This window comes from Pezoporus wallicus, unplaced genomic scaffold, assembly GCF_028554395.1.
Source record: "Pezoporus wallicus isolate ANWC-B61680 ecotype Strahan unplaced genomic scaffold, APGP_CSIRO_Pwel_v1 contig_8108, whole genome shotgun sequence".
Classification (NCBI taxonomy): domain Eukaryota; kingdom Metazoa; phylum Chordata; class Aves; order Psittaciformes; family Psittacidae; genus Pezoporus; species Pezoporus wallicus.
Genome location: NW_026638088.1, coordinates 3128329 through 3151440, shown reverse-complemented (window position 1 = coordinate 3151440; position 23112 = coordinate 3128329). Strand labels below are relative to the sequence as shown.

The 23112-nt window shown below is 49.0% G+C and overlaps 2 protein-coding genes and 1 long non-coding RNA gene across 5 annotated transcripts in view; 1 reads left to right on the top strand and 2 right to left on the bottom strand.

Moving 5' to 3' along the window:
* ROR1 (receptor tyrosine kinase like orphan receptor 1) overlaps nt 1-3326 on the bottom strand; it is a 176495-nt gene extending 173169 nt beyond the window's left edge. For both annotated transcript variants that reach the window (XM_057409381.1, XM_057409382.1), the window contains exon 1: nt 3081-3326. In XM_057409381.1, the coding sequence (XP_057265364.1) occupies nt 3081-3180 (100 nt within the window). In that variant the 5' untranslated portion in view covers nt 3181-3326. The remainder of the gene's footprint in view (nt 1-3080) is intronic.
* Nucleotides 3327-9584: 6258 nt separating this feature from the next.
* Nucleotides 9585-11599, top strand: LOC130599138 (uncharacterized). The gene is made up of 3 exons (XR_008972169.1): nt 9585-9867; nt 10442-10645; nt 11445-11599. It is a non-coding gene; the product is annotated as an uncharacterized LOC130599138 (long non-coding RNA).
* An 8550-nt stretch (nt 11600-20149) lies between these two features.
* PGM1 (phosphoglucomutase 1) overlaps nt 20150-23112 on the bottom strand; it is a 28259-nt gene continuing 25296 nt past the window's right edge. For both annotated transcript variants that reach the window (XM_057409376.1, XM_057409377.1), the window contains exons 9-11: nt 22801-22984; nt 21421-21555; nt 20150-20404 (exon numbers count right to left, since the gene is read on the bottom strand). In XM_057409376.1, coding sequence (XP_057265359.1) covers nt 20315-20404; nt 21421-21555; nt 22801-22984 — 409 coding nt within the window. In that variant the 3' untranslated portion in view covers nt 20150-20314. The remainder of the gene's footprint in view (nt 20405-21420; nt 21556-22800; nt 22985-23112) is intronic.

The following is a 23112-nucleotide window of genomic DNA, read 5'->3' as shown; positions in this document are numbered from 1 at the left end:
CTTTAACTTAAAGTTCCTGTGTGCACATCACCAACAGAGCATTTTCGGTGACTTTTAATTATAGAAACAAAGAAATGATTTCTTGAAGATAATTTGCTGATACCTCAAGCAACTTTTGTCAAGAAATGCAAGATCTACAGTCCTGGTGAGCCAAACAGTAACACCTACTCTCATCCTCTTAGAGGCTTAAGGCAACAAAAGCATTATGTTTGTTTGTAAACTCATAAGTGGTGAAATAGCAGCCTGTTGACCCAGGGATGAAACAATAACCACAGGGGTATTACAGGGACTAATCAAGAGCTGTGGAACTTTATCTCACAAGAGGCAACTTGCAAGGAAATCAACACTAGCCCCTTTAATTTGAAACATAATCCGGAGATTTGGGGTTTATTATATGCTTTTAAAATGCTTTTCACTTCACGCTTCTTCCAATGTGACTCCTCATGACGTTACCAGATACGGAATAATGCAAGAATAAAGCTGAACTGGTAATCATAGAATAATGTAAAACACAGTGAAAAATATCCAAGTTGGAGAGTTCCTGTTACTTAAATTGACATTAGCTCTGTGATTTTCTTCAGAGCACTCAGGCCAGCCCTGGAGCACCCTCGCGAAGAGCAGGCATTAAAGACAGCATGAATGTACAAAGGCAAATGCGCTTTTTGTTTTGTTTTGCTCTGCAAGGAAAGGTCATTGACAAAAAGGAAGCAGCAGGAGACAGGGGGAAAAGTGAAGAGGAATTGCAAAATAAGAAAAGAGCTTTTGGAAGGCAACACAGCAAAACAGTTTTGGTCACTTGACAATATCTCAACTAAATGGATGAGCTGGTAATAATCCCCCCAAAAGAGATGTGACAATAGCTGCTCATGTTCCCGGCCTCCACACAGACACACATCTGACTCGTCCTACTGAGCTGCATCAGCCACATGCATGAGGCCATCTGTGCACATCTGTATGCATTTACTGGATCAGTGTCAAACTGGGGAGTCTCTGGAGTGGGAGTCACATCTCCACAGGTGTTTGGATCAAGCACAGCACAATCAGGCTCTCATTCTCCTGGACTTCAGGGAGCTGAGAGCCCAAACTACTCTGGAATACTTCGATTGTGTTAGACCGTCAGATCTTGGACTCCCAGAACATCTATGCTGGTAGCAGAAGTTGTGCTACTACCAGAGATGGACTTTCCTTGCAGCCCTTACTTGACACGCTTGAATAAAAGGTCTTTTACTCATTTAGTGGTCCATACTCTGCCGTTTTGGAAAACATGAGGGTAAAAGGGTAGAGACTGAAGGGTTCTGTGGGGTTGGTTGGGTTTCTGTGGAGCAAAATCTATTCGCCCAACCACTACAGTGACTTTAAAGAACTTTATGAAACTATTTCTATTAAGTATTTCACTTATTTGTTTGGTTTCTTAGTGTGTTTCATGTTCAGGTTCCCTTTTTCTTCTACAAAATCCAGATCTTTAACAAGGGGAAAACACAGTGTGGTGTTGTAGCATGTGCTAAATGTCTAACTATTAAAAAAGCCAATAAATCACTTGATCTGCCCATGAATCAACATTGTGCCAAAGATACTACTTAAAATACAGAACATATTTCACTGTGAAAAGTAATCATGCATAATGACTATATTAATAGTCCTACACAGAGGTGAATTCATATCATGAAAGATACGTCCCAGCAAAAATGGCCAGTTCTGGACCCAGCTGCTTTATGTTTGTGGGGTTGTTTTTCCCTCCAGGCTCTTAGAAACATACAAAATTTCAAATTATGACCCTAAAGTTTTGAAATTACCTGAGAAACAGGAAGAAAGAGAGCCTGCCTTCCCCCTCCCCTTTTCAAACTACAGCTATTTGTTAAGCACATACAGCACTCCCTAGAGACCCTAGAAAACAACATTTGGAAATCTTCCCATTGAGATGTCATGGAGAATTCCTACCCTAAGCTAGAACATCATCCAGCCATTGAATCTGCACCAGGAGAAGCCTGTGTGCAACTGAGTCGCACTGGGATATCTGGAAGTCATTTAGAGGGATCCACTACCTAACACACAGTGCCAGGTAACGGCATCATTAGGGATGCACTGAAACACAGAGGGAAACTCAGGCACAGGCGTGGGACATGAGCACTGTAATTAGCTACGACTGACTTTTGAAGAGCAGTTATCCTTTGCAATTTGGAGCAGAGGCTTTATAACCACAGCTCTTTCAGCTCTGGACGGCTACGTATTTAAACAGCTTTCTCTCTTTCGAGTTCACTTTTCCCCCTTTCTTTAAATACTAAATACAGCCACATTACCAACCAGGACTTTTCACAAGCGGCTTGTGCTTTAACTCCCCACCATAAAGTACCTTCAAGGAGCTGGATCATGAACATCCACCTCTCACTGAAGTTCTCATGCAAGCGTCCAAAAAGCAGTGCTCGCTTTTTACTGACTTGGCTTCAGGAATCACCCCTTCTTGCCTAACTCCATCTCGGTCCCTTTATGCCTGCGCTATGCTTACGCTTTAAACATAAATCATCTGCAAAAGGCTGAAATCAAACCGCTAATAAAACAGAAGGATTGCGAAATAAGTATTACTCGTTAAAAGTAAATCAAAGATTCTTTTAAGGTTATTGTTTAAAAGAACACATCTATAAAAACTTGTTGGAAGACTACGAGGGGGTTGAGATGGCAAAACACCCCCCGAAGCTGGAGCTGAAGGACAAGTCATCATTGATAACACCACCTCGGGAGCCATCAATCACGTATCAAAAGCGGGAACGGTTCCACTCCGCCGAAGAACTCTGCCAAACGCTTGGAACGGCTTTTTACGAAGCAATTAAACACAGATCGACGATAAAACTCCGAGTTCGTTAACGCGGGGCGGAGAGGGGGGGGGCGATGGAGCCCCGGGCAGCCCCTCACCACCACAGCCGCGGCAGGGCAAGGCCGGCCCCGCCGGACCCCACACGGGCGGCTCCGGTCCGCCTCACACCCAGACACCCCCCCCACCACCACCGGTGACTTCCCCGTCCCGCCGCGGGCGAAGGGAGCCTCCCGCGGGACAAAAGCCGGGACGCGGCCCCGCACAGCCTTACCTTGCGTGGCGTCCGCCAGCTCCGCCCGGCTGCCCGCCCGCAGCAGCAGGAGCAGCGGGAGCAGCAAGAAGCTCCCGTCCCCGCCGCCCGGCTGCTGCATTCCTGAGACGGCGCCGCGCTACTCCCACATCCAACCGCGCAGCGCCGGCGTCCCGGGCCGGCCCTGCGCAACCGCCGCGGGGCCGCGTCTCCTCCCGCGCCGCCGAACCCGTCCCACGCCGCGCCCTCGGGGCTGCGCTCTCCCGGGCGGGCGGGCGGGCGCCGCCGCCTCAGCCCCGCGCTTGTCACTGGCCGCCCGCTCCGCTCCGCTCGCTCGCTCCCTCGCCGGCCGAGCAGCGCCCCCTACCGTCCCGCCCTCCGCACCGCCCCTGGCCCGCCGGCTGCGCGGCGCAGGGGGGCGCTCGCCTCGCCTCGCCTCACGCCGCCGCCGCCATTTTGCCCCTCACCTCAGCCCGCGTGGGTGAGGCGCCTTTCCTCAGAGCCCACCTCACGCCTTCCCTTTCAGAGCAGGTGGATGCACGAAGGCACTAGTTGGATTTACCATTCCGTCCCTTCCACATTTTGCTTTCCAAGTGTCTGCCAGTGCACACAGTCTGCGGGATTAATGCGCTTGGAGGAGAAACCGCTTTTCCAGGCACAGTTACAGAATCCCAGACTGGTTTGGGTTGGAAGGGACCGTAAAGCTCATCCGGTTCCAAGCCCTGCCATGGACAGGGACACCTTCCACTAGAGCAGCTTGCTCCAAGCCCCTGTGTCCAACACTGCCAGGGATGGGGCAGCCACAGCTTCTCTGGGCAAAACCATGGGCTTTCTGTGGTAAGAGCAAGCACAGTCCCGGCTGCTGACACAGACACCATCATGCTGCGGAGTCCACTTCTGTCACCTGCTATCTCCATTCCTGATCTTCACAGTCTCTTCTATCACGCATGAAAGCTGGAATACTTCACCAGCAAGTTTCACTGAGGAGGCTCCCCAGCCACAAAGGTGCCGTGTCAGTGGAGGGGGGATGAAGTCTCCATCTTAGGGTGCCCAGCTGCAGGTGTGGGTCAGGCAGCTCCTGCCCCACACAACAGAACCACACCGCAGTGCAGATGAGGAGTGGTCAGGAGCTGAGTGCGCTTTTTAGGATGATTCCATTGAAACAAAGCAAAGAACCAGAACCAGCAGCATAGAAAAGTGATTTCTTACCTGTTCTTCATCCATAAATTGATGATCAAGAGCTTATTTTCTCCTTGCAACACACCAGGTTTACTGAGTATCTCCTGCTTTTCCTGCCAGGCCGGAACTCGGAAGTCCAATTGGCATCTTCAGAATCCTTTTCGACCCTCTCTGCCTTGTGAAATCAATATTTAATGTACTGATTTATCCTCATTTAGTTTTTACTCAATCAAAAGCCACAGAAAGGAGTCTGGCATAGTTGGTACCAGAGATTATAAATGCCAACAGCAGCATTGCGATCCTGCTCTCATTCCCCCATTCTGCAGCACATCTCACCCCAGGCTGGCAATGCCCATTCCCATGAGCATGCTTCTTCCATCAGCCCATGACATGGTACCTACAACCAGACCCCTCTCATTGGTGACAGGAACACAAAGTACCAGTTCCCCATATGTTATATCACAGCCCTAACTGTGGTCAGGCAGATAGCACTGCTTTACTGGAGGTGAAGGATGCTGACAAAGCTGGTTGAAGCTACTAGGGGTGATAACTACTTTCCACTCAGGAGAACGATCACATTCCTGGGATGCTTAGGTTAGGTTCAGGATTTCAAAAGTCAGCAACTGTTTAATACAAAGTTCATAAGCAGAGTGGAAACAAGGACAAGATTAAAGGAATTTCTTCCTCACTTCCTGCTAGATCAGATCCCACCCCTCTTCGGCTTGCTTTCTGCCATATGAATCTTGTGTTTCTTGTCAGACACTAATAGCTTCAAGAGAAGGAACAAACCCAGATAAGCATCTGGCTGAGTGTTAGGGAAGGAGATTGAGGTCTGAAACCACCTTCTTCTCATATATATGAACATGCAACTTATTCCTCCTCGATCCAAGGAGGACAATGACAAGAGATTACCCACTTCCTACTGAAAACCACCCAATATACAAACGTGGATTAAGTGGAAGAGACAAGCAAAGCTTGATATTGCCAGAGCTATTATAGGATCTGGATGTGACACATGGAAGAGACTGTCTGCTGCTGGGACCTGCGTGCATATGTTCATAGCATGGTGGGGTTTAACTTCTGCAGTGTTAGACAAAGTAGCTCCTTGTTTGAGGTTTCCTTCTGCCTTTCCACTTTCTGCCACCTTGCTCCGATATGCCTTGGGATGCAGTTTCACGTGCTGCCACCTCCCCCTCTTTCCCAGTCATGCATCCATGTATATTCTCTGTGTCAGCTCCAGTACACAGGCACACAGGACTGACCCCTTCACAGCTGGATGAGCTTACACCAGCTTAAACCAACCACAAAACCAAGCCCCTCCAGACCTGATTCGAATCAAGGTTAGGAAGGAGCCACACCAATGGCTTCCCCAGGCAGCTGCCTGGTCATCCCAGTGCTGCTTATGACACAGAGCCCAGAGTCAAGTTAGTTCAAGAGCTAAGCTGGCCCCTTTAGAGTGGAGATGTTTCTGCCAATTCAGGTCCTTGAACCACCTTTTGCCAAGGGACAGCAAATGCTCTTTGGTCCTTAAGGAACTGGGAGTTGGAGTGCCACAGCCAGCAGAACAGGGGCCTCACAAGCCAGAGCCTGATCCACTACTCCCTTGGTGAGGCAAGGCTGAGACCAAGCAGAAATCAACTGTCAGTTCCTTAGAACAGGAATTCTAACTTTGTGAAGGCACTGTCTCCTGAAAACTCAGCTCCAAAATGAAGGATGCATCAAGTGAGACTGGGTCCATTCCAGCAGGAGTCTTTGGAACACAGTGCCACAATTGCCAGGCAGGTCCATAATGATAAGATGGGCCCGAGATCAAGCAAGGAAGTCCATCCATGTGCCAGTGTACAGAGCAGCAGGGTCCATAGCCAAACACAGGGATGCTGGAGTTACAGAGTATGAGTCCTTCAACACAACCCGGATAGGGACTTAGTGGGGGGCCAGTGCTGAGCTTAAATAAAGCCCCTGGGCAAGGGTAGGGCGGGGTTGGAGGTCCCAGATGAGGCTGGTCAGTCATTAAGAGCAATGAGTGCCCTCAGGCTCCTGCCACTTATCATCTAGGTCCAGGAATACTAGAGCTAATGCCAGTGAGAAGGTCAGGCCGTGCAGCTGGGGTAGGGTTTCTGCAGAACCAGCCAAGGCTTGCCTGCCCTGACCCTCTGAGGTGACATTTCACATTACATCTGAGCTCATCTAACAAGCTGCCCGCAATAAAAAAATCTCTTTTGTTTTCTGCATGCTCATCTGGGAAAGTCCATTCAACTGACTGGTCCCATAGAAAACTAGCCCTCTGATGATAGGAAGAAAGAGCAATGTTCCTCCGGATCAACCAGTTAGGTCAGCTCCCCCCCAGCTGCTGGGGTGTTAGATCCAGCAAAGGGTGGGCTAGGAGCAGCTGAACCAGTGCTTTTGGCAGTAAGATTAAACTTGTTCAGCTGTAACACAGAAGTGTTCCCTTCATCTCTGTGTTTGGTGTGTAACAAAGACAGACATCCATGAGGTCCAGGTACCTCTGAGCTGGGTACAGGGATGACCCACGGTGGGTGGCTAAAGGTACAAAATAGGTCTATGGCAGATGGGGAAATGAAGTGCAGATTCCCCAAGTCTTCATTTAGCTTCAGAGTGTTAGAGACATGCAGTGTGAAAGGATAAGTCATTTATAATTAAAACCCAAACCCTTATTTTTAGCTGCAAATCTACCAAAGTGCATGCAATTAGCAAATATAAATCACTTCCTGGCTTGAAGACTGCAGCACAGCACATAAAGGAAAGTTAAAACATACGTTTGGGGAGTACATGGTACATCTGCTCTCAATCTGCAGCATTTGGAAATCAATACAATTATTCCCCCTACTTTTCCTTCAGCATGCTGCAGCCTGTCATACCACAGTGAAAGAACCAAAAATATATTAAACAAAGGAACTGGAGTGGACACAGCCCTAAACACCATAAAATGAACAGCACAGAGTATTCATAATGAACTGATGGCAAAAAGTAGTCGAGGTAGGATAAGTGCTGGCTTGGGAGGACAAATTAGTTTCTCCTACATGATCTGCAGGACGCTTTGGAGATGTAACACTCAGATAAAGCTTCAGAAGGTGACTCTGGGGAGAGGAATCAACTGCTTGATGCATGCCTACATACTTTAAAACAAGGAAAGGCTTGTAGTCAATATCTTTGTGGAATTAGTTCCCGCAGGGAAAATGTATTACACACAAAACTTTTTGATTCTTTTTTTGGTTTAATGAAAAGATAGCAAAGGAGCTGCTGTCTGGGAGTGATTTGTAAGTACAATAAACCTCACAAGAGGATGATAAGCAAAATATTGTGAGAGAATAATGTCAGAAGTATAGCAAAATAGAAACGTTACACATTTGTAGTTGCTGACAAAGTGCGTTCTAAAGTATCATGTCACGTTCTAAAAGAATCCTTGTTTTCCTTCCCATCTTTCACCAATAGTCCTATTAATCTGTACCAGATTCCTTTCTTTCAACCATTTGAGGCCACAGTAATAATCATCCTTTGCCCATCTGAAGTCCAACTAGAATTACACCAACGTGTTAAGGCTTCCGGAGTGGAACCTGGAGATGAGGTTGGAACTGCCTGTGGATTCCTGGAATCTGTGCATCCACAGACAGACCACATGTAAACCTGATTTCACTGCTGAGTTTTAAATGCTGACAAAACATGACAAACAACATGGTGCTTTATAAAGATTGGAGATGTACTTCCACTGTCAGCTCTTTAGAACAGGAATTCTGACTAACTTTCTGATGACATTGTCTCACTTGATGCATCCTTCTTTTTCTAGCTCAGTTTTTGGAAGCTTTTGAAAGGAACAGGAGATATCAATGTGAATTTTCTGCATTTCAAAAGAAAAACTAGCTACTGAAGAGAGAACAGGCAAGCACAAGACAGGCATATATTGTGCAATGTGGTTTTCCCCAGCAAGTTAGATGTCTTGTAAAAGTCTGCTGCAGACAGTTAAGAAATACAGATACTGGATATCATGCCTGTGAAAAAATGTATGTTCTATGATGGCACAGCAAAAGCTTTCCCTTTTGTTCAGAATGACATTAGGAAAATGGCTGATAAACCTGGTGATCGTGACAGAGCCCTGGTGAGCAATTAGTTCGGGTTCCAGTATTTGTGGCTTCAGCAGGAGTAAGGAAAGACACCAAGGACAGGGAGGTTATGGACTGCACTTGATGCATTGTTTTAGTTACAGGTTAAATCCAGCGCTGGTCCTTGTCAGGATGTTTCCTGAGGTGCCTTTCACTGCCTGAATCTGGCAGGTCAGCTGCGGAGCAGCACAAGGTATGTCCTGGAGGTAGGGGACACACATCCCCTGCCTGCCAGGGGCCCCTCTATTTTAAAGGCCACGTCAAGCCAATAAGTAGGTGTGTTTGTGCTAATCTTTACAACAGCTCTGTCTCCTCAGGCTGAAGAAGAGGAAAAGCAAAGGACTGGCAAAGGACTCTTTAAGAGGGAATGATGGAAGAGAGCACTGTCAGGGGTCAGAGGACAGGTTGTAGCCCTGGGGAATGACAGGGCGAGTATCAGGAGGTGCAGTACAAATCTTGTTCAGATAATCTAGTTCAGTCTGTGATCTGGGAGTACTTTGGAAATTGGCAGGAGACTATGGAAAAGATAAAAGGAAAAGCCTTGAAATAGACCACAATTCTTTCATATGTGTATTACACTGGAATTTTATGTATGTAGCAGAAGGACTCTGTTCTTTATATCCTGAAATTACATACCTCCATAATATCTGATGTTGCCCTTCTGGAAGAGTGAGGGTGATAGAATGGGACACGAACACCACCAAGTACTTAATAACATATGCAAATATTGGCACACTTATTATGCATGATTTTAGTTGTTATTACTTTTTTCTTTCATAACTGTGTGTTGGCACCTCAGCATTTCATTATATTTCGTATTCATTGTGCAGGGCACTTCCCAAGTGTTAATTTAACAACCAGGCGTGGTGGAGAGTAGGATGGTCAATGGGAGAAGCGTGTAACAGCGATGCTTCCATGTAGTCACGCAGGCTCTATGTGTGACTATATTCACATTTCAGATGCTGAGCTTTGCAGTTACCCTTTGAGAGGAAAGAGCTGCTAGTGTTTTATCTCTAACTTTCTCATTATCCCCAATAGTGAGTCTTAAAAAGAAGGCAATGGATATCCAGCTCAGTTCAGGCATGAGCAGGTTGTCCTTTTGCAAGATGTCGCAGGTGATTTCAGGTGAAACTCCTCCTTAACATCAAAGAGGCCACAATTCCTCTTGCAAACTGGGTTTGCTTTTTCTAAAAGGAATCAATGAGCCCAATCCTCAGCAAAACTGATTCAGGGAGAAGGTTGTTAAGGCCACAGTTTGGAAAACTGAACTGCCTTAATCCATGAATTCACACCATTTACAGGTAGCCCCAGACCTTTATGTAGTAAGTAGCCCTGCTGGGAAGCACCATGATTGTCATCAGCATGAACAAGGGAGATTTCACCACCGCCCTAAACAATATCATCTTTGTGGCCAGGCATGTGAAGCTGTAAAATTCTGCAGTCATTAGGGGAAGAAGAATGTCACAGTTTTTGCAGGAGAAAAATAGATGCCAGAATCCTCGCTTTGACAGGTTAATAAGAAGGCCCCTATGTTTGCCTTTACAATTTATTTACTTGTAAGTCTACACAGGGATTTCGTTAGGGATTTGGCATCTTAAACAGGCTTTTATTCCAACAACATTTCAATTCACCTTTAAGACTTTCAATTAGAGACAAAGTGAACTAGAGATCCATCGGTGGAATTTGCATGGAAGTTAGCAGGGGGTTGGCAAAGCCGTGATAGCAGGGTTTAGGTATCAGGTTTATAGACTCGTATTGAACTATCTAACATCTCGTATTTACCACGTAAAACTTTTATTGATATCAGCGTGAGTTTAGCACACCACTAAAATGGAGACTGTGCCCCTAGGACACAGAATGTTGTAAGGTACCCCTTTTAGTGAGAACAATTTGGCCCCACTAAATCTTGATGGTGAATGTTTGCTTTAGTTCCCCCATAAACTTCGTCTGCTGGATTTATATATTTTGGCTCCTTTTATTTTGACTCTAGTGGCTGCGTTTGCAATGGGCTTAAGTGAATGCAATTCCACTCACACCAGCAGCAAATCTGCAGCACAGTGGGTATTTCTGGTTGTATAAATACAGGGCCTCATCTGGCAAGATGCTGAGTGGACTAACGTGGCCGGGTGAGATCCGAGAGCGCTCAGCACCTCGAGGGAGAAATTCCAGACCTTGCAGCAACTGCACCTCCCTCCACACAGCCTGTCTGCGGTCATTTCTATAGCCCTTTGTCCCAGTCAGAGCTCACGTTTGCTTATCATCTTTTCCATCACAAACACCAAAGCTAAAGTATTCCTTTTCCTGGCTCTTACAGTTCTTACCTCTATCTGCAACAGAATTATTTAAATGAAGAGGATGATGAAGAGGTTTTTCCCCTCTGTAGCTCTGTGAAATTCAGCTTTCACTCGTTTTGGGGTGGAGGTTTTCAATAAAGCAGTATTTCAGGAATGGCTTCAGTGGGATTTCTTAATTCTTCTGCTCTATTTAGAGATGGGTTTTTAAAAACCCATTTCAACTGCAGTGAAAAAGTCTCTGATCTGATAAAGGAGATGAAGTCACTGCACAGGCTTATTATTTTATTTCCATAAGGTTTGAAAGTTTTCTTCCCTGCAGTGTTTTGGAGCCCAGGAGTATTCATCTGGTTTGTAAAAGGAAAGTTCTGTGGAGCAACATTTGGTCACTGCTGTCTGAATTTCATTATTCTCTTCCCCAGACTAGCAGAGGGGAAAAGTGCAAGTTAGCTGGGTCACAGCCTGAAATGTGAGAGCAGGCAACTTGTGCTGAAGTTTATGGGAATGAAAGGAAATTTAATACTGTTAAAAGAGAGATTTCAAGTTGCATCATATGAAAACAATTGGAGACGTTTAATCCTGAGGTCTTGGGGTATTTGGTAACTTACATGACCGTTTGTCAGCCTACACAAGATGAAGTTGGCTTTGCCTCTGTTAAAAGTTGGCCTCTGTTTTGGAGTGGTATGCCGATGCCAAAGGAACAAATACAAGTTATCTTGGTTTTCTAGCCCACTGCTAGTTCTATTCTTTATCCTTTCAGCTCATGACATGTCTGCTTGTCTCTTCTGGGTTGCCAGTGCGGATCTCCCACCGATCTCGCCAACACGTGCTGACAAGCCTTTCATCTCAAAGGGACTACAGAGCCTGACAGCTTCCCAGACTCCTGAAATGCTGAATACATATCCATAATTTAACCTCTGCCTCTCAGCCTGCTTCAGGACTCATACGTGGCATTGTCTGTGGAATGAAAGTGGTGGGATCCTGGGATGTAAGTGAATACTTCTGGTGTATTTTTAACCTAAAAGATGTTGATTAAAACATTCTTTAGATTTACATTAGTTTCTATGGAGTAAATGAAACTGAACATCTACAGAGCTTTAAAGGTCTATAAATTAGAGATGTTTTCCAGAGTGTTCCAATGCAAATTCCATCAAATAACCCTTAGCAAAATCATTTACTGTTAAGAAAATCCTCCTAAAAAGTAGCCTACGCCTCCTGTGTCATCTTCTACTCCTACCACTGATAAATCCTCTCTGGTTTTGGCATCTGCATCAGCACCTTCAGTGTTTGGCCATCACTGAGTTGCTGCTCACGCTCTGGGGATGCAGCCCAGCCCACGGGGGGGTTCTGGGCTCAAGTACACACTGAAGCCAAGTCATGGGGTGCTTCTCCTCACCCAGCACCCCAAGTCCTTCTCCTCAGGGCTGCTCTTCTCCACCCAGCCTCTGTGCTTTCCAGTTAGTGCTTCATGGCTTCAGCATTCTTTGCCATGGACAATTGCTGCAGTGCTATAAAGTGAGGCAGTGCTGTGTGCTGTTGCTACTACAAAGCCTGCAGTTGCTATGGAAGATGTTCTTTGCTTTAACACAGCTGTACACATTACAAAACCTTCTGTGCAGGACAGACCTGCACAGCTCAGGACACATGTCCCAAACTCCCAGGTTACCAGTCGAGCTCAGCCAGCCCAGAGCTGCCAAGGGGAGCCAGGAGAGACATTGTCTCCCTCTTCTCCCATGGGCGCTTTCCAGGGATGAGACAAGCACTGCAGTGTCTGCTGTTTCTGACTCACCTGATCATACAGGAAATCCTTAGACATCTGCACCGGAGCTCCACAATGGGGCCTTTAGTCAATGCTGAAAGCATGAACCAGAGGAGGGGTTGCAGATGTTGATGTTAAACATAATATTGATCTTGAAGTCATCGAGGGGTATCAATGCCATTACACCAAGGGGGAATGGCTTTAAGCTGCCAGAGGGGAGACTGAGATGAGCTCTTAGGCAGAAGCTCTTCCTGTGAGGGTGCTGAGGCACTGGCACAGGGTGCCCAGAGAAGCTGTGGCTGCCCCATCCCTGGCAGTGTTCAAGGCCAGGTTGGACACAGGGGCTTGGAGCCCTAGTGGAAGGTGTCCCTGCCCATGGCAGGGGTTGGAACTGGCTGAACTTTAAGATCCCTTCCAACACAAACCAGGCTGGGATTCTAAGGGCTGAGCTCCCAGAGCCACCATTCCTCAGCAGCAGTCTCACCAGGGTTTCTCTCTCTGCCATGCTGCAGTGAAGCACCATTGCACACAGTGTTTAACACATTGCACACCATCTTTGCTAACTCGCATCTATATCCAATTTGAAATATGTTCACAGATTTCCAGGTGTCACCAAGAAGAGACACAGAAAGGGGGGTGACCACTTGGGACAGTGACAGCAGCGATGTGCTGGTAGGTGTGTTACCTGTGTGCTGCCCACTGAGAAGTTAAACTCAGGAAAGTGTCCTTTGGTTGCAGGAAATCCGAGGAAATCTCTGATAAGAGGGGTTTAATTGGAACACTGCAAACCAGGATGTGTTAGGAATGTCTAACAGAATGGTTTTCATTTTTAATAAGCTGGGTTAAAGAACACAGGCTGGACCTGCCACCCTTCATTAGGAAATGTGCCCCTCAGCCATCTGAACCCACTGACTCCCCTGCTTCCCACACAACTTAACCTCTCAGCTTCCACAAACACAATATTATCAGGACACCCAAAGCTAAACCCCAGCAAGCGTGGGGCTCACTCAGACCTCCTGAAGTTGGTTGGAGCTCAGGTACTCCTCAAATAAGCAGGCAGGACCTAACGGGGGCAAATCCATTTTGGCATCCTAATAAACTCCTGTTTAGCTGTTTCAAATAACACTTATGTGCTAATTCACTTCTTCAGCCTTAGCTGCAGAGAACTGATGCTTTCCTTTTGCTTTGTGAAAGGCTGCGCTTCACCCTGAAAGATGCAGGCATCTGGAACTACACAGGACCATCATTTAAATACATATATGTGTATATGCATTTTCCCTCTGTCATCCAAGTGGTCAGACTCTCAAGCAATTTGAATTTCTTATGAAGGGAGAAACACCTCAAAGCTGTCACTGACCCAAATTAAACCCTGGCATTGCTTTAAAATCCCATTCTTTAATTTTGTGCCATGGATTGGAAGAGCTGAGCATCTGCTGACTGCCCTCATAAAACCTCTGCTTTGAGGCTGACTGTAATTACAGAGTACTTTCACGCTTCTATCTCCAGGCAGCACTGGGACAGGACAGATTTATAGTCTCCGACTCCTGTTTCATCCAGTTTTGCATGGTCAGAAGGGAAGATACAGAAAACTTTCTCTCTTCTTCCCTTCTTCCTGGATGAGTGTGTAATACTGGATCAGGGCAATCCCAAGCACAAATACAGGCTGGGTGGAGACTGGATGGAGCAGCCCTGAGGAGAAGGACTTCAGCATGTGCTTGAGCCCAGAACCCCCCTGTGTGCTGGGCTGCACCCCCAGAGCGTGAGCAGCAGCTCAGGGAGGGGATCCTGCCCCTCTGCTGTGCTCTGGGGAGACCCCCCCTGCAGCCCTGATCCAGCTCTGGGGCAGCAGCACAAGAGGGACGTGGAGCTGCTGGAGCGAGGCCAGAGGAGGCCGTGGAGATGCTGCGAGGGCTGGAGCAGCTCTGCTCTGGAGCCAGGCTGAGAGAGCTGGGCTGGGGCAGCCTGGAGAAGAGAAGGCTCCTGAAGGGGAGACCTGAGAGCAGCTCCAGTGCCTGAAGGAGCTGCAGGAAAGCTGGAGAGGGGCTTGGGACAAGGGCCTGTAGGGACGGGCCAAGGGGAATGGCTTTAAGCTGCCAGAGGGGAGACTGAGATGAGCTCTTAGGCAGAAGCTCTTCCTTGGGAGGGTGTTGAGGCGCTGGCACAGGGTGCCCAGAGAAGCTGTGGCTGCCCCATCCCTGGCAGTGTTCAAGGCCAGGTTGGACACAAGGGCTTGGAGCAAGCTGCTCTAGTGGAAGGTGTCCCTGCCCATGGCAGGGGTCGAAGCTGGAGGAGCTTTAAGGTCCCTTCCAACACAAACCAGTCTGGGATTTTGTGATCCTTGCAGGCAAGTAACCCCACAGGAGAAGACAAAGCCCCATGTGTGCTCCCCAGCATCAGTGGCAATCCTCCAGCCAGGGCAGGTCTTCCACTTAAGCTGCCTTGATGCCAGTGCCTGGGTTATGGATGGACCTTTCTCCGAACGAGTCATTTACCAGCACTGTTTGGAGATCAAAGCTGCTTTTCATTCCAACAGGGGCTGTCTCCAGTGCTTTAGCATTTATCAGGTTCATTCTACATAACTGGATCCTGCCCTATCTCTTCTAGCTCCAGCCAGCAGCCCAAGCCTTGCTGCTGCAGCAACAACTCCCCTTGTCATCCTTCACGGAAGCGCTGGAGCTGATCATCCCCAAAGGCCTCCCAGCCTCACCATGGGAGGTTAATGGCATTGCAAAGGGACACACATGACTGGTAATGTAGTGCCAGAAACAACACAAGCACTCTGCTTGCGAACTTCCTAAACTCCTCCGCTTCCCTCCAGCTCCCCCTGTCTCCCAGGAGCACTGGATAAACAGAGTCAAATGATTCAAAGCTTCGCACAGGCGCTCCCTGGGACACTGGGACTTGCTTTGCTCATTTATTCCCTGTACATCTTATCTGGGGGGTTTACCTTGTTTTCTGCTCTGGATTCGAGGAGGGTCACTGGGACCTGAGGCAGAGGGATGACCCCACAGCAGGGAGCAGTACAGCACGGTGGGAGCCTCAGCACATCTTAAAGTCACCCTGTGGCACCCAAGGGAGCAGAGTGTGAAAGGGTTTTAACAGTGCTTCCAGAATGACCCTTATAATGGAGGCAAAGGAGCTGAATTGAAGTTGGTGCAAAGTCTTTCTGAGCAATACCATGATTAGATGCCATTGGTTGGATGGGGCTTGGAACACCCTGCTCTACTGGAAGGTGTCCTTGCCCATGGCAGGGGGTTGGAACCAGATGAGCTTTAAGGTCCTTTCCAACCCAAACCAGGCTGGGATTCTATGATTTTCCTAAACTGTTTTCACCAGGCTCCAAATGACCGCTGGGTTTCAGCTTTGGCCTTGGGAGCCTACGCCTGCGGAGCAGCTTGGTGGCCTGGGCACTCACTAAGGACTTCAAAGATGCAGTAATTTTGACCTGTGAATGAGCACCTGGAGTATGGATGAAATCACAAGTGAGGTGTAACAAGACTATGGGCCCATCAGAGACACTACCAGTGCTGCCCTCTGGAGAGAACCAGTCCACAGGTGAAACATGAGCAGGTCCTACAGAGCAAGAGGAGTTTGGAGCTTTTCTGCCCGTAGCACAAAGCTTCAACCTCTGGTGCTTGTGCTCACTGACACTAGCCACTCAAACCATCACCCCACTGCTGCCTGTCAGCCTGGCAATGGCACCTCTGCAAGACCCACCAGACTGGGACCAGAACCCACTGAGGGGCAGTTTGGTGGCTGATTTCCATGCTGTGTATGGCTGTGGTTGCTTTTGTCAGTGAGCTCTTGTAATGTGTTTGCATCTTTGCACAGCACAAATGGAGGGCAGAAAGGAGATCCTGCATTACATAAACACGGGGTAAATATTAGAACACATACGAGGAGTGAGACATCTGGACCTGATTGGACTCCTCCGGGGCAAGAGTCTAAAGCTTGAGCCTGAAGAGAAGCAAAGAAAGAGCAGGAGTAATTTCTCGTGGGTGAGCCCATCAGTGAGAGGGGCTGAGGCTCTGCATCCCTGGCAAACACAGCCCATGAATGGTGATTCCCTGTTGCTGTGGAGAGTCACTGGCTTGGAGGGAATCTGCTGCAGCACAGCCCAGAGTAAAATTGAATTTCCTGGGAAAATCATGACTAAGTGAACCTCTGAACGCAGAATGGAATTCTCCAGTATTCATAGTGGGACCAGTTATCCCATTCCACCAGCCAGGTTTCCTTCACTTGCTGTGTATTCAGAGACCTGCCAGCACTCAGCAGCTGCTGGGAGCTGTAGGTGCAGTGGAAAGGATAAACACTGCAGCTGAGGTAAAGCTATGAGAGCACAGGAAGCTTTGCATCGTGTGCTGAAGAGGATGGACGTGTGTCCGTCCGTCCCCCACCACCCCATGTGCTGGGCTGCACCCTCAGAGCGTGAGCAGCAGCTCAGGGAGGGGATCCTGCCCCTCTGCTGTGCTCTGCGGAGAGGAGACCCCCCCTGCAGCCCTGATCCAGCTCTGGGGCAGGAGCACAAGAGGGAGCTGTTGACATATTAGGCAGAAGCTGTTCCCTGTGCGGGTGCTAAGACGCTGGCACAGGGTGCCCAGAGAAGCTGTGGCTGCCCCATCCCTGGCAGTGTTCAAGGCCAGGTTGGACACAGGGGCTTGGAGCAAGCTGCTCTAGTGGAAGGTGTCCCTGCCCGTGGCAGGGGTTGGAGCTGGAGGAGCTTTATGGTCCCTTCCAACCCAAACCAGGCTGGGATTCTACGAAGTCAGTCCCAGTTGAGGAGAGCTGCGCACTGCCAGGGAGCTGTTTGCACCATTATGGGCAAGGGAGCAGTTTTTAACACACAGTTTGAAGATCACTCACAATTCCATTAGAGGAAACTCAGGACTGACCTGCTTTAAAAGGAGGCCAACCATAAACTATGGGGTCACCTCTTCACGCAACACTTAAAAGCAAATCAGAGCAGCCAAATTGGTTTCCCCCACTCCTCCCAGCTCCCTGGCTTAGTTGCTTTGCAGCCAGCAGTGAGGAAACCCTTCACGATCCCACCCCAGCAAGGGAAGCGTTGGGCTCAGGGGCTCGAATCAGACCAAAGCTCTGTGGTGCAAATGTAAATTCATCTCTTATTTGATACTCACCAATTTACATTGTTCTCAAGTTTGTTATTTATCAGGAGATCCTACGTTTCCGTGCCACATGTGTCCCTCCAGAAGAAGCTGTCAAGTAGATTTAGGCTTGGTCTTCAAGTGCTCAGAAGAAAGGAGACTCCCGGGATTAATTTGGAAGCTTCCTTGCTGACTGCATCTGCCCTTTCCTGCCCGTGCAGCTCATGCTTCCAGAGGGATTTGTTTGGCAGAAGTCACTGGAGCATCTATGCTAACGCTGCCTGACATGCAGCGTGGAGACGGAGTCATGGCTGCAGCCCCAGCCATGCCAAACAGTTTCTCCATTATAACAATTACAAACCTCCTCTGCAGCTTAAAAAGGGAAGAGTGAGCTGGGAAGCAGCAGCAAAGAGGAGTTTTAGTCATAGCCCAGCACCCAGCACTCTCAGGGAACAAGGGCTTTGATTAGAGACTGAAACCTGAAGTTGCCAGTAACAATGTAAGCAGGGAATCATGGAATCCCAGCTGGTTTGGGTTGGAAGGGGCCTTAAAGCTTCATCGAGCTCCAATCCCTGCCACGGGCAGGGACCCCTTCCACCAGAGCAGCTTGCTCCAAGCCCCTGCGTCCAACCTGGCCTTGAGCACTGCCAGCTCAAGCACAGCCACAGCTTCTCAGAGAGGAAGCTTCACAGCAGTGATTTGTTTGAATATGGGGGTTTAGCCCTTTGTCCCCTTGGTGCTTGCTGGGCCTTTGGATTTCTTCTGTTGGGTTTTATCAGTGATGTGGCATGGCTCACTCGGGGCAAGGCTTTGTGCTCCCTGGGAGCAGCAGCCTCCTGCAGCTCTTGGCACCTGCACTGCCTCCAGGGGTTTTCCTTTCACTCCCAGATGGTGAGCGGCAGGAAGGAGCTGCAGGAGCCCAGCACTGGCACACAGCGGTTTGGTGATGGCCCTTGGCAACGCCAACACATGGACTTTGGAGACCGACCCTCGGCATCTGGCTTTGTGAAGCACTCACCGCCACATGCTGGGGTGGAAGCTGGTCTGTCTCCACATACACGGGTTGTTTGGGTTTGGTTTTCCCTTTTTCCTCTGAGCGGGGGGAATGCACGCTCCACCCCTGCTATTTTTCACTGTCAAGAGGAATCCTTGTTGCCATAGTGTGTGGCCAGATTCCAAGCACAAGCATTGCTTCCTCAGACAACTGACCCAGCGTTTATCCAGATAAACTCCTGGTGTGCTCCTGCGTTGTTGGCCTGAATCCATCCAGCCCAAAGGCCATGGCTGGTCCAAAACCAGAGCATGGAGAGGACAGGGCTGCAGTGGAAAAGGCACAGTGGTGGCTTCCCCCACCCATTTGGGTGACAAAGGTATACCAAAAGAGGAAAGTCACCTACACTCATTCCCACTAACACTTTACTAACATATCTTAAGCTGTAACAGCCTTGAGATGCAGGGAGTAAACCAAAGGGGTCTTGTGGATTTACCTGGGGTTGTTTTCCAAGACCCCCTGTTGCTGGAAGGTGTCACCTCCAGGGATGAAGGGCATTGTGTCAGCAGGTCTGGTCCTCTGCAGGGCAAAGTCAGCCAGCTGGACTGGGAGCAGGAACACAGCTCAGCTCCAAGGGGATGGCTTCCTGGAAAAGGCCTGGAAGGTGCAGCTGCAAGGTGTTAACATTGGAGAGTGACAGCTGTATCCAAAATGACCCTTCTCTGTGCCCTTGGAAAAGATAGTGAGCATTAATGCCAGCAAATCTGATTATTCCAAGGACAGGCTGAGAGAGCTGGGCTGGTTCAGCCTGGAGAAGAGAAGGCTCCTTAAGGGGAGACCTTAGAGCAGCTCCAGTGCCTGAAGGGGCTGCAGGAAAGCTGGAGAGGGGCTTGGGACAAGGGATGTAGGGACAGGCCAAGGGGAATGGCTTTAAGCTGCCAGAGGGGAGCCTGAGATGAGGCCAGGTTGGACACAGGGGCTTGGAGCAAGCTGCTCTAGTGGAAGGTGTCCCTGCCCATGGCAGGGGTTGGAGCTGGATGAGCTTTAAGGTCCTTTCCAACACAAACCAGGCTGGGATTCTACGATCTTGCCATCCACATTCAAACAAACGAGCTCATCAAAACAATCTGTTGTTCTTCCAAAAGGAGCCTTTCAAGATGTAAGGGAGGAAAAACACCTAATAGAGCACTGCACAGTAATTGTGGCCTATGTCCCTTTAATATCCTGCAACGCTTGTTCGCTTGTTATTGCTCATTCCTGTGTGGAGGGTTCGTTGTGGGGTTTTCTTATAGAGCAGGCAAATGGAAATCAATTCATATCATTGGTTTTGAAAGGGAAACATCCACTTGAGTGAAAAATACTCAGCCCTAATACACAGCCTTCACTGGCTCAGAGACATCACAGTTAAAAGACTGTATTAACAGGGGTAAAGTGTTTGTGCTTCTTTTCCAGGAAAGTTTCCAAGGCAGAAAAAAGGCTCTGTATTATTGAGGAATTCCGTGTCTTTGTGATTTCTAGGGCCTTTTGTTGAAGCAGAAGAAAGGAAAGTACATGTGCTAAAGCAAGAGGCTGGGCTAAGGAGCACCACACAAGCTGCCAGCGGTGCTGTGCGGCGCAGAACAGCAGCACAGCCACGTGCACACCAAGTGTTGACAGGGGCAGGGCTTTATTGGCTATTCTCAGCAGTTCAATAGTGCTCTTACATACAGAGATAAGACTAATATTCCTCTTTTAGTGACAGATGTGACAATAGAAGGGGACAGGCTGACTTCCTTCACTCGTGAGCATCCAGCGGGGTGTCTGACCAAGCCTTTAGGTGATGACGGTCGGACCGGTGCGGCCAGTTCTTTCATGGAGCTGGGAGAGTTTCAGTGCAATAGAAATAAGAGGTGCCAACATGACCTGCAGAAAGGAAAGAGGTGGCTCAGAACCACGGAGCAGAGCGCACATCGTGTCCCCCCTTCCCTCCAGGGCATCTGGTATCAGCCAGGGACACCCAAAGGCCGGCACTGCTGGTCAAAGCACTGCTTCAGGTTCACAACGGGAGCTGTGGGACCACCACGGTGAGGGATGCGGTGTTACCACCACGTGCAGGTTCAGAGAGAAAACCCCAGCACAGCTCCAGTGCCATACTCCAAGCTCTGCTGCACCATTGGCACCATTAAATCCTAAATTCAGTTTGTGCCTCTCAGAACGTGGGGTTTTGAGTCCTTTGTCAATAACAGCACAGCACATTATGCAAAGAGAGCTCAAGGACTTTTTGCTGGGGAATAGAAAATGAGAATTCTTTTCTTCCTGTGCTGCTGACCTCTCTTGTAGGCATTTCTAAATGATGCTGTAAAGAACGTGCATATTCAGCCCTGGGGCAGCAGCACAAGAGGGACGTGGAGCTGTTGGAGTGAGTGCAGAGGAGGCCATGGAGATGCTGTGAGGGCTGGAGCAGCTCTGCTCTGGAGCCAGGCTGAGAGAGCTGGGCTGGGGCAGCCTGGAGAAGAGAAGGCTCCTGAAGGGGAGACCTGAGAGCAGCTCCAGTGCCTGAAGGGACTGCCAGTTCCCACATTCTTTATTGAAATGAGCTGATTTTATCCCTAGTGATGCAACATTTCAACTACAAGGTGAGTTCAGGACTGAAACGGTGTCTTCCCACACCTGCAACCAGCCACAGCTGTAACATAAACAAACGGCAATTCTCATGTGGGATTGCAGGAGCAGCTGTGAGGGATTCTGAGTAAGTAACACAGGAGGTTTTTAAATACATCTGTTGTATAAATCGATGAAAGACTGGGATTAAAGATACTAAAGCCAAAACACCTCACACCTCCACACCGCTCTAAGCAATGCAGTGCTAAGCAAAGGTTTAAGCTTGTTAGGGAGGCTGAAGGGAGCCAGCGGTGCCAGGGCTGAGGCTCAGCGCTCACCTGAGGGTCTTCGTGGATCTTCTGAGGGTCCTTCTCATAGCTGTCGATGTAGAGCCGCACGGTGGCCCCCGCGCTGCCGGTACCGCTGAGTCTGAAGATGATGCGGGAGCCGTCAGAGAAGATGAGCCGCAAGCCCTGGTACGAGAGGAGGGGAGGGAAGAAGCCTCTGAGCCTTGTGCTTCTTGGGAAGCCAAGGCGTTTTCCATAAGGTCCAACATGGTGGTGCCTGGCCTGCATGATCCCTGAGCTCCTCTTTAGGGAGCCACGGAAAACACCTCCGTTATCCTCTCCCCACTTCCAGAGGAGCTTGTGTCCCTCCCAGTCCACCCTGGACAACGTGCTAGAGCTCCTGAACACAAAGCGTGTTGCTGCTCTGAGATCCCTCACCCCAGCACTTGCTTGGATGGAAACGAGCCAGGTGCTGTCAACCATTGGAATAACCTCCCCAGGGAAGGGGTGGGTTCCCCAGCGCTGGACACTGTAAAGATTTGGCTGGACAGAGTGCTGGGACATCCCGTCTAGGTCATGCTTTGCTAGGAAAGGTTGGACCAGATGATCCTTGAGGTCCTTTCCAACGTGGGATGGTGTGATTCTATGATTCTCTGCCATACACAGCATTACCAACCCATTGCCCCTCCACAAAAATAGGACATAAAGAAAACGCTCCTGTCATCCCACAGGCAGGGCAATCATTTCTCCATTATTCCTTCTCACTTACTCTGCTTCCACATTATGCTGCCAAACCAAGCCATCTACAGGACATTTTTATATCAACCTCTGGTCACAGGTTACTCTTCTCACACGTATTTAATAGCCCTGTGACTTCTAGAGCCTGGAATTCCACCCCCATTACAGCTGCTCTGCACCACTACCTGCCCTCTTAGGGACAAGCCCATGGGAGTGGCACCAGCTTGGGGACAAATGCATTGAGGGAGGATTTGCTTGCAGCAACCTGGGGGTCTGGTGCTAGAGACAAGATGATGCTTGAACAAGGGTGGTTGTTCCTCGTGCTCCAGTGGGGTTTCAACCCTTCATTCAGCACAACCCATCCCTCATGTGGTGGCCCATCACACAAAGGACCCCCCTTAACTCAGCTCCATCATTCCTTCCCCTTCAGGGTGGCTGTATAGAAGCTCTGCTCGCCTTCCAAGCCCTGCTGGGGCTGGAGCAGCCTCCAGACCCTTCCCTTTCCAAGGCAGCAATTTCCCTCACGTGGAGCAGGAATCCCACCAGCAAACACAGGGCAGAAACAACATTCCAAGGGACAAATGCAGCGTTTGACTTTGCCCATTGCATTTGTGCTGCTTTAAAGGCGAGCCCAAAATACACAGCACAACACCCCTCTGAGGCCACATCCAGCCCGGGCCAGGCTGTGCCCACCTGGTTTTTGGAGACGCTTCCATCCACAGGATCATTGTACTCGAAGTTATCAGCTTTCTCAACCGTGTAGACTTTGTCACCACACGAGAGCTGCTTCCCCGCAAAGGAGCGGTCAAACATCACCGCCTCCAGATCCTTCATCATTTTGTTAGCTGCATCTGCATCCACCTCCTCGTAGTCGTATCTACAAGCAGGCAGCACAAAACAAAGGTTAGGAAGGGGAGGCTGCCATGAGTAGGAATGTTCTGTGATGTCCTTGTAGCACTGTGGTCTGCCCCATGGATGTTCTCTACTTCTTTACTGGAGGAGAGG